Raw genomic sequence first — 11,160 nt, forward strand, 5'->3', positions numbered from 1 at the left:
ACCCCCATTCGCAATACGTTACCAGGTTCTCGCTCTATATATCGGGATTGTACCGACCTCGGCTTGCCGCTATAATCTCCGACTGGAGACACAGGTAGCGTGGGCACACTGCCCTCACGCAAGATGGCTGCCGGACGATACTAGTTCCGCTTCGTCTCTATGGTACCGCGAGTGTATAACAGGAAGTGACATCAGTAAACAATAGCCGGCTGTCTCCGTGGCAGCCGGGGAGCGGAAGGTGGTGGGAGAGCGATAAGAGCAGGTAATGCCGGAGTCTGGCTACTGGTGTGTCTGGTACCGCCTGTAGCTGACCGTGTATGCAGCTTGTGGTTCTCTATTGTCACCGTTTCAGGCAGGGGGCGCTGTTGACTGTAGTGTATTATATTTTCCATAAACATGATTGGTTTCAATGGCTGTTTTATTTTTAAAGGGATATTCCTACCTTACACATCTGAGACAATCACCAGGATGCATCAGACGGGGGATTGGTGGGCGGTCTGATGCCTGAGGATCTGGGGCGCAGCGTGTTCTCTGCCGTGTGACTACGGCCTTAGGGTATGATCACACCTGCTGGATTTTGCGCAGTGGAAATTGGCCTGCGGTACGGATGTTAGGTCAGTAGTGCAGCGATTTATGCAGACCTTTTCAAATGAGGGTGAGAAGACCCCGTTCGCTCGTTTCAGCTAAAATTGTGACAATTCCCAGTCATTGTTACAAGGCTTGTATAACGAGTCTGACATTGACTTGCATAAATGCTACCTTCCACTAGGTGGTGCTGCAGAGGTATTGTTCTGTCTCCCTTATTTGCACATTTCCCAGAGGAGCATGCATGGCCTTATAGGTCTCCTCACCACTTCTAGGTGCTCTCCCTAAGGAGAAACAATAGTGTTCCTGACCCTACTATAATCGTTTGATGTGAAAGGACCCTTACAGGTGGGAAGGTAAAAGTAAAGTCCCCTGGTACAAGCACGAGTCATAACCGACTCTTCAGGTGACATCACATCGTGACTTTTTCTTGGCAGACTGTTTTTGCGGGGTGGTTTGCCATTGCCTTCCGGGGTCATCTTTACCCCCCAGCAAGCTGAGTACTCATTTTCCCGACCTCGGAAGGACGGAAGTCTGAGTCGACCTTGAGCCGGCTACCTGAACCACTCAAGGATTGAACTCGCAACCTTCAGGTCATGAGTGAGAGCTCAGGACCGCACACTGCTGCCGTAGGCTGGTTCCACATGACTTGCGGATTTGAATGGTGGATTCCGTGAGCGTTTGCTCTGTGGTAATACGCTGTTTAATCAAATGCCTTGAAATACACGATTCTGCTCACATTTGTGGGTCACAATTGCATATCTGGAAAATAAGCATATTCTATTTTACCGCAGAATCCGCGACCGCAGAGCCAATTACGCTGTATGGTCACGGATATTCCCGCAGCCCATATGCAACTACATTGTGTCCGGGCTGCGGTATCCGCGTCATCACAGCGACAGCACAGGAAATAAAGCTGTACGGCACATGACCGCCTGCGGGAGTACGTGGTTATACGCAATATATATCACAACCGTACGCAGGGTCACCGCCGGGCTTACAGCCAGAATCTGCTGCGGGCCTCCTGCCCGTGAGATCCAACCCGATCTTTTGAGCTCGGCCTAAGTTGGAAAAACATCACTGCGGTTTTTGATGCAATTTTTTTGAGTCTAAGCCAGAAGAGGATCGGTCTGGAAGGAGATGCAAGTCCTCCCCGCACGTCTCCCGTTCCCCTCAAGTCCACTACTGACTTGGATTCGAAAAACCACCCCAAAAAAATGGGATTTCTGAAAAACTGTGAAACCATCTGAAACTGCACTTGTGATTGTCAGGTACAGGAGGAGAGGGGACGATGCCTATCGATCCCACCTCTGTCTCCTATTGCTCACGGATTGACTATTCCGAGCACCTCGCTGCTACCAGCCATCACGGCAGAGCCTCAATCAATCACTTTAGTGGTATTTCAACTTGAAGTCATTAGAATACAGGCTGATTTGTACCCAGCTTTCCGGGATCCTGCCACATGCAGACCGAGAGCACAAATCGCCCACCTGATCCGTTCTAGCGACTCGGCACTTTTCAATACCCACACAAATACACGCTGCCACCACCACTTTGCTACAGGTTAACAAACTCAGACTTATGAATGATGAACACAAGCTTTGGCGTTTGAGTCATTCTAAAACGGACAAGGCTTAATTGATAAATTGTAGATTTAGTCTAGAAAATGTCTAGCCGTGCAAAATATAGATATGTACAAAAGCTCTACAAAAAAGGTATGGGAGTACATAGTACTACATGGGAGTATAAGGAAATACAGGTAATACACAACCAGACTGGATTTTAAAATAGGAAAAATTAAAAGTTCGTTACCAGATTTTGGGATACACGGCCAAAACGTCTGTTCCGCAGAGTTCCCAATCCATAGATGCTAAGCATAATATGTAAATTAGGCCCAGGTACGAAGACATGCCTTTCAGAGTGATTTGGGCCTCGGGCCTCAATGTGTGTGGATGCGTTTTATTCAGCAGCCCCTCCCCGACCCCCCCCCCCACCCCCCCCGATTCGGAAAATATAATTTATATCCAGCTAGGACCTTCACAGGACCAAACATTCATTATTAAAAGATTTCCTTCTAATGTGAATTAGGAAGTCTATGGCAACTGTCTAAAGTGTCAATCCACACCGGCAGGGGGCAAATTAGCATATTCTGATATGCTAGTGTGATTGGAACAGTGTAAGGCAATGTAATTGATTGCTTGTGAGTAATCTCGTATCACATGGGTTTACAGAGCCCGTGTAATATGCAATTCCAATATGGTCATGTGAGTCCGGCCTTAAAGGGGTTTTCCAGGACCTCTAGGATAAGACATGAGTGGTGGATCGCTGGCAATTAATAATTCTGGGCTCCGCTGTCGGTGCGGGCGAAGTGGAAGCTGTGCCTACCAACCTGCTTCGCTGCAGTGTGGACGCGCTTCCTTTGCCGTCCCTACTGACAGCGCAGCTGAGACAGCTGATTGCCTGCGGTCCCAGAACTCCGCCGATCAACTGTTAAAGATCAATACTGAAGTCCCGGAAACCCTTTAAACCTGAACATAATCGCAGTATAATTCACCTCTGGCGCAGATCTGGCATGAAATCCTGCATGAAAAACCGCTTTGCGCCTTTTTTTTCCTTCAGCGCGGAAAACAGATCTCGGCAACAGAAAAGATTAAAGCCTAATCTAATAACGGCCGACCCCTGTACGTTCATGTCTTTTCTGCAGTAAACATCCGCAGCGCATGCAGAAAACGAACCTTTAGGGTACATTCATACGCAGAGGAAAATGGTGAGCACGGTGGAAAATCCATGAAAAATTCACATCAAAATTGCAACTAAAATAGCATCAAACGGCATTCGTGTAGATTGTGACGCTGTTTTTATGCAGATCCACAGCAGCCAGAAACTTTGCCAGAGATCACTCTTCTCATCGTGAGGTTTTCACAGCGATGCAGTGTTTTTGATTAAAAATTGCATCGCTTCTGTGAAACTCAAAAGAATGGATTTTATATTCGTGAGAGTTGTGTGCGCATCACACAACTTGCGCAAGCTTCTCACTCATGTCAATAAGCCCTTACACAGATTTTGTTTCTTTGCCGGTAACTTGCACCACATCCACTATGTGTAAGTGCATCCTTTTGGCTGTATCAGACTGTTGATGTGGCCGAGGATTGCTCAGACTACTAACATGCCTGATGGATAACTGTGCTGTTCTAGTTCACAGCAGCCATGGCCAAAGACTCGCTATCCGACGCTGGGCTGCACTTCGATGAACTCAACAAGTTACGCATCTTGGATCCAGATGTCTCCCAGCAAACCACAGAACTGAAGGACGAATGCAGGGAGTTTGTAGAAAGTAAGTCCTATTTCAGAACTTTTTTTCAACAACTCTGCTTGCTGTCTGTGAACGGAAACCTTAATATTCATATCCTGAGACCGTAAACCTTTGTAGACTTAATACTGCCTATGGCTGAGGGTTTGCAATCCAGGCAGCCCTTCTCATGTAAATCACTGCATGTATGCAACCTTGGGCACCTTTTTACAGTTGTTTCTAATAGTAACATGACAGTATAGTAACCTTCCCAATGCAGCCCTGTTTCGTTTTCTCCCTACTTTCAAAAAATTGTAGCTCTTTTATTTTTCTGAGGACTTGTTGTTTTGCGGAACAAGTATTGTTTTTCATTAGTACCATTTAACAACATAAAATGCTGGAAAATTTTTCACAAATTTCTAAGGCCAGCTGCACACGACCCGTTTGATGTGGAATCCACAATCCTCACTCACACGGACGATCCACAGCATTCCGCAATATTTGGCAGTATTAGCAAGAATGGAGCATTCGCATGTCCGCTCGCAAGAAATAAAAAATCGCAGCGTGTTCAATTTTTGCCTGGATTCCATTGAGGTTAATGGAAGCCGTCCGACCCACGGCCCTTCCTCAGTTGACGTTGCGGTAATGTTCGCAAATTCCGCAGGTACAGGTACACGTGGGCGCAGGGTCAGATTCCGCTGCAATTTTTTCTTAAAGGGGTTGTCTCGCGAAAGCAAGTGGGGTTATACACTTCTGTATGGCCATATTAATGCACTTTGTAATATACATCGTGCATTAAATATGAGCCATACAGAAGTTATTCACTTACCTTCCCTGCGCTGGCGTCCCCGTCTCCATGGGTCCGTCTAACTTCAGCGTCTAATCTCCCGATTAGACGCGCTTGCGCAGAAGGGTCTTCTGCCTTCGGGTCTGTTCGGCAGCAGCGGCGTTCTGGCTCCGCCCCCTTCTACGCGTCATCACCAATCAGGAGGCTGGAATCGGCACACGTGACGGGGCGGAGTTACACGATCACACGTAGAAGGGGGCGGAGCCAGAACGCCGCTGCTGCCGAACAGACCCGAAGGCAGAAGACCCTTCTGCGCAAGCGCGTCTAATCGGGAGATTAGACGCTGAAGTTAGACGGACCCATGGAGACGGGGACGCCAGCGCAGGGAAGGTAAGTGAATAACTTCTGTATGGCTCATATTTAATGCACGATGTATATTACAAAGTGCATTAATATGGCCATACAGAAGTGCTTAACCCCACTTGCTTTCGCGAGACAACCCCTTTAAGGTACAGGTGACCAAAAAATCCCGCAATTCTGTCGTATATTTTTTTTTTTGTGTGGGATTAATAATTTGGTTTTTTAATAATTTGGTACTTTGTGGACACAGTGATTCCACTTCAATTTATTATTTTTTGATGAAATGACAGGAAAAAGGTGGGTTAAACTCTTACATTTTATTGTTTTTAATTATTAATAAAACATTTTTTTTAAGTTCCTATAGGGGATTTGAACTTGTAATGTTTGACCGCTCATACCATAGTATTGCATTATACTTTCAAACAGGCAGTTTATCCAGATGTGCCACAGGCACGCCTCAATAGGCATTAATTCGTGGTGGTCATGGGGGCCGGTATTAAGCTGGGTTCACACTGGGCGGATTTGCCGTGGAAATTCCGTCCGGAATTTCGCCGCGGCAAATCCACTTGCAGCCGCTAATCCTGGGATTAGCCAGCCATGTTGACGAGATTTCTCAGAAATCTCTTTTACACGGGACGGCGAATCCGCCGTGGCAAAGCCGGAAGAAGCTGGTGCTGCGCCGTGGATTCGCCGGCCGCAGCATGTTCATTTTTTTTCTTCTTCTGCTGCGCCTGCCCTTTCCTCTATGGAAGCGCCGGCTGCAGCGGAAGAGCGTGCGGCCAGGCCACTTCAAACCCGCGGCTAAGTGCCGCGGGTTTTGAAGCAGCTGATTCCCGGCGGAATTCTCAGTTTTTTGCTGCAGCCAAACTGTGAGATCTCTGCCCGGAATCTGCCCAGTGTGAACCTAGCCTTAGTGTATCTTGACTCCACCGGAAGTAGTGGTGAAGTCAAGATACAGTGTGTTTGACAGGTGGTTGACGCCCCCTGTTCATGACTGGCTGGCTGTCTCCCTGTGTAGACCCTCACAGGTCCTGTTGGATGTCGCCGGGCTCCCTGCAGTAGTGGAACAGATAGGCTGCGCTCCTGGTTGGTAGCGTTGTTGCTCCTGACAGCTAGCAGTCGTCATTTATCTGCGCTTGTAGCCCTCCCTCTGAGTGTGGTTGCCGGGTGCGTCAAGGCCGCTGACATCTGCCGGTCGCCATGTATCTGCGCTGCCTGTGCAGGAACAGCAAAGCAGCCTCTCAGCAGTGGTCAGCTCTGCCTTGCGACAGCTCAGCACTGGCCGTTCACGGAGGTGACAGCCGCAGGAGTTCAGTGGGGCCCAGAGCGCAGTGTCAGCAGTGGAGCTGGTTGGCCACAGAGGCAAAGGGTAAGACTGGGGAGAGGGGCCAGTGGTGCTTTGTCAGCAGATGAGCTTGTTGGCCGCAACGGCAAGGGGGAAGCCAGAGGTTAATGCTTGCATTGGAGCTTGTTGCCCAAGCAGGGGAAGACTGGGGAGTGGTGTTGAGCGGGGCCGGGAGGGCTGTATCACTAGTGGAGCTTGTTGGACGCTGCTGCAAGGACCTTTGTGACTCTACCCAATAGAAAGCTAGAGGTGTGACGGGCAATCACAAGGACCCAGACTGCCATGACAACTGAAACTGTACCCCCTGATTGCATACTGGTGTAGGGATAGTTCAGGAGTTCTGAACGCCAATTGGGACAGTTAAAGGGTTAACGGCAGTGATCATCGTGAATGCTGATTGCAGCTGGTGTCGGCATGTGTTCAGCTGTCAACCATGCCAGACACCCTCCGCGTATGCAGCAGACCACTCCATACGACACCCAGCGTGCACCATATACATACAATGCATGTCAGGAAGGGGTTAATTTAACTGTCTTGGATAGAGTCTTGCAGAAAAACGTAATGTAGCGCACATGTGAGTTCTCCGTGAAAATAACGTTGCTGACTAGTCCCTAATTTTCCTAAGAGAGGGGTGAATTCTCTGGCTGTTGTATAAAGGGCCAGTTGTGCTGCCAGAAGTGACTGGATAGGGACAATATAATGCGGTGTACTACTGGATTACAGGTAATATGTGTGAAATGCTGCAGGGACAATATACTGCAGTGTACTATTAGATAGCAGATAATATGTGAGATGCCGCAGGGACAATATACTGCAGTGTACTATTGGATTACAGGTAACACGTGAGATGCTGCAGGGACAATATACTGCAGTGTACTATTGGATTCCAGGTCTTACTTGAGATGCCGCAGGTACAATATACTGCAGTGTACTATTAGATAGCAGATAATATGTGAGATGCCGCAGGGACAATATACTGCAGTGTACTATTGGCTTACAGGGTATATGTGAGATGCCGCAGGGACAATATACTGCAGTGTACTATTGGCTTACAGGGTATATGTGAGATGCCGCAGGGACTGCCATATGTGTTGTATATCTTGTTTGTACAAATATTCTGTTTCTGAATAAAGTTCTTTTCTGTATTTCAGAAATAGATGATTTTCAGAAAATAGTCGGCGGTCTAATAGAGCTTGTGGATCAGCTGGCTAAAGAAACGGAGAATGAGAAGATGAAGGTGAGGCCGCTGTGTGACTAAAGTGGTGACTACATTAAACCTCCTCTTCGAACGCCACTCTGTAGGTTAGGAGGGCATTGGAAACGGAGAAGTGACTTCTAATAGTCACCCTGCATTAGTAATTCAGCCGCTGTTTGCGAACACCTTAATAACGAAGCCTGTTTGTGGCATCATTCTTTCAGTTTCTCTGCTCTCCTTCCTAGAGCCATAACGCTTTTACATTTTTCTGTCAGCATAGCCATATGAGGGCTTGTTCTTTGCAGGACAACTTGTATTTTTAATGGCATCATTTTGGGCTACTTGTAATGTATTGTATAACTTTTATTTGGGGGTATTGGGGAAAAAAAAGAGATTGGTGTGATTTTCTAGGTCAGCAGAATTCTGGTGACACCAAGCTTTAGGCTGCCTGTCCACAGGCGATATGTCACTGCGTTGGGATTCTGCAAGTGGTGGTGCCGCCTCCTCAATGAATGTGGCTCAGTGGTTAGCACTCTTGCCTAGCAATGCTGGGGTCCCAAGTTCAAATGTCATCAAGGGCAACACCAACTTTGAAAAACCCAACACAGCCATCACCCTTGGTCAGATTTGAACCTCAAACTCCAGCATTGCGAGGCCTTGCAGTAGAGCGTTCTAGAGGATGGGTGCTGCTCTGGTGAAGTCCTAGAGGCAAGCATGTGAGGTCCGTCTTAGAGGGATGTTAAGTCTGAGTGTGTTAGCGGAACGGAGTACATAGAGAATATAAACCAACACAGACATCACCCTTAGTCAGATTTAAACTTGAGCCACCATACTTTTTCTTCTCCAGAGGAAGAGGAGAACAAGAAATACAAAGTCCATGCAGATGTTGTCCTAGGTCAAATTTGACCACACTACTGCAAGGCAACAGTGTTAAAGATTAAGCCACCATTCTTTTTCCTCCTTTCGCCTTCTTCCCCCTCCCCAGAGGAGAAGAGGAAAAAGAAAGTGAAGGGGAGAATAATAATAATAATATATTCCCCTGGAAAAGGAGTAAGTAGAAACCTATTGAAAAGGACATCCACTTTCAAGGAGTTCTCTGGGACACCAATATTCATAACCTATCCTTACGATGGGTCATCAACCTCTGATCGTGGAAGTCAATGTATATGGACCCCCACCGATCAACTGTTTTAAGAGGCCATGGCACTTGGGTGAGAACTTTGGCCTGTTCACCGGGCACTGCCCCATATATCTCATAGTGGAGGTGTCTGGTATAGCAACTCAATTCCATTCACTTGAATTGGAATGAGCTGCTCTCAGGCCCCATGACTAATGAACGCACCATCACTGGCCTGAGAAGAGAATGCAGTGCTCACTTGAGCGCTACAGCCCCTTTAAACAGCTGATCATCTATTGTCCTAAAGGGCAGAGCTCCCACCAATTGGATATTTTAAAGAGAGGTCCTAAATATTGGAGTCCCGGAAAACCTCTTTATAATGTTGTAACTTAGTGACTGATCTTTAAATTCTGTTCACACCCTCCAAGACCATCTCTGGTCTGGAAATCCCCAATTTCTGATTCCTCTATAAAGTATGTAGATATTCTACATCTTGCATCAGGTTTACATGCCTGCACTCTGCAGCTACTTGCATCAAAGAGACAACTTCTTTATTGTGTAAATTAGCTAGTTTATACAAGTGGTGATAGGCAGGGGTCTAATTACTGGGACCCCCAGTATTACTGAGTCACTAAGACCCTGTCCCCAGCTACTGAGTTTGCCACGGCGAATGGTGATGGTTAACGGCAGACCAGTTATTGCTATAGAGCGGATGAGCGTGCACCGCAGTACCCGGAATACTTACATGCTTGCTACATTGTGATAAGACGGATTTAGAGGTCTTACTTGTAAGAAGTATTTTCACAGAAGACCAATGGAAATTTGTTTCTTTGATCATTTAGGCCATTGGCGCTCGTAATCTGTTAAAGTCAATCGCTAAGCAGCGAGAAGCGCAGCAACAGCAGCTGCAGGCCTTGATAGCAGAGAAGAAGATGCAGCTAGAAAGGTATGACGACCCCAGCAGAGGTAACCATTTACTTTCTCCTCTATGGGGAATCTCCGCTTAGCTTTGTTGCTAATCCTCCGTACAAGCTGTGGTCTGTGATGCAGAAGGGAGGGACGAGCAGCAACCGGAGACCGGAGGATCAGACCTCTACTAGAGCTCGTTCACACGAGTGTATTATGCACACATATTATGCAGTGAATGGAACCCATTGATTTCAATGGGATTATTCACGTTAACGCATTTTTTTCACGCAATGTGTGATTGCATGAAAAAATATGCGACATTACCCATCTTGTGCACCGCAAGAGTCCATTGAAATAAATGGGCTTGCGTAGATATGTACGGCATACGCAGAAGACATGCTTATTCACTGAGCATATACGCACAAAATAAATGTGTTTTTTTTCGTGTGTGTGCGCGCGGTGCATAAATTTGTAAGCAGGTGAAATGCATTTCGGTCGTTCAGGTACACAGCATATTTGCACTGCTGGAATGCACTTACACCCGTGTGAGTCGGCCTTAGGCACTGCAGGTGTTGTAATTGGGCAGAACTGGATCTACAACCTTGTACGGTACAATATAAGTGAATGCAGTTTTAACTCTGTAACCCAAACAAAGCTCAAGGGCCGTTCTTACATTTTGTAGTCATTAGATAACACGCTTGGGCCGTCGTGGTTCAATACCCTCAGACTCAACCCTAATATGTTCCTATAACTATCGCTTTATATTCGCACACGGCTGATCTGCTGCAGAGGGTCCCCTTCATATGAATGAGGCTGTAGCTGCTGCAGGAATGTCCTCATTCACATTATGGAATGGATGTGCAGTGGGGGGAAAACTTCTGCAACCGATCTGCTGGGTGTGATATATTAGATATGTGATATTTTCTCTAACTTCTGTCTTCTTTCCTCTCAGATATCGAATAGAATATGAAGCTCTATGCAAAGTAGAAGCAGAACAGAATGAATTCATAGACCAATTCATCCTACAGAAATGACCTCTTGGATTGGACACGTTTTATAGTAACGGTTTCCGCCATTGTCATCGCTCTCCTTACTATGACAGATATTAGAAGGCCCTGCAGATTTCATGGCTTGCAACCTTTTAGTAGGGACCAATTTGCACTCAACTTTCCATGGACGTGCCTCTCTGAAAACCATCAAATATACAGCGGAACTGATATTACACAGATGCTCTTCTTGACCAGATAGTGTAAACGGCCTTGGCTTTTATTTCATGCTTCACTTTGGTGATTGACCGAATGACTTTGTGTATTATTCCAGGCATTGGCCTCCCATAGCAATCCAGGACCAACTTGTAAACTATCAAACCTGGAATGGCTTAGACAAGCCTATTCCCAGCAGGTGTACCAGCCTGTGCGCAGGTCTACTGACCCGAAAGCGCAGCATTATACCCCGTAGACTTGTGACCAGGCCAGGACAGTCAGCTGTATAATATGTGCTTGTGGAATCAGCCTGCGTTCATACAGTTCAATAATCCTCCACCCAGATAGGTCTCACAGTTTCAGTCCATCCA

At 46.8% G+C, this 11,160-nt stretch overlaps 1 protein-coding gene across 4 annotated transcripts; it reads left to right on the top strand.

The window, feature by feature from the left end:
- The first annotated feature begins 187 nt into the window (after positions 1–187).
- IFT20 (intraflagellar transport 20) lies at positions 188–10,827 on the top strand. 4 transcript variants are annotated; one of them, XM_066599637.1, is made up of 6 exons: positions 188–262; positions 431–614; positions 3,781–3,919; positions 7,518–7,603; positions 9,521–9,624; positions 10,540–10,827. In XM_066599637.1, exons 3-6 carry the CDS (start codon positions 3,793–3,795, stop codon positions 10,619–10,621), a joined length of 399 nt encoding a protein of 132 aa, XP_066455734.1. In that variant the 5' UTR covers positions 188–262; positions 431–614; positions 3,781–3,792; the 3' UTR covers positions 10,622–10,827. The 4 variants fall into 4 exon arrangements, with proteins under 4 accessions (XP_066455734.1, XP_066455733.1, XP_066455735.1 ...); XM_066599636.1 differs by having other exon boundaries at positions 431–555; XM_066599638.1 differs by lacking the exon at positions 431–614 and having other exon boundaries at positions 9,521–9,644.
- Positions 10,828–11,160: the final 333 nt, after the last annotated feature.

Source organism: Eleutherodactylus coqui, chromosome 4 (genome assembly GCF_035609145.1).
Source record: "Eleutherodactylus coqui strain aEleCoq1 chromosome 4, aEleCoq1.hap1, whole genome shotgun sequence".
Lineage (NCBI taxonomy): Eukaryota > Metazoa > Chordata > Amphibia > Anura > Eleutherodactylidae > Eleutherodactylus > Eleutherodactylus coqui.

What these genes read in the sequence shown, in the direction of transcription:
- IFT20 (XM_066599637.1), top strand. Translation starts at nt 3,793, where the DNA reads ATGGCCAAAGACTCGCTATCCGACGCTGGGCTGCACTTCGATGAACTC. An exon ending in ATGCAGGGAGTTTGTAGAAA is followed by an intron (nt 3,920 to 7,517) that starts GTAAGTCCTATT and finishes TCTGTATTTCAG; the next exon opens with AAATAGATGATTTTCAGAAA. An exon ending in CGGAGAATGAGAAGATGAAG is followed by an intron (nt 7,604 to 9,520) that starts GTGAGGCCGCTG and finishes TTGATCATTTAG; the next exon opens with GCCATTGGCGCTCGTAATCT.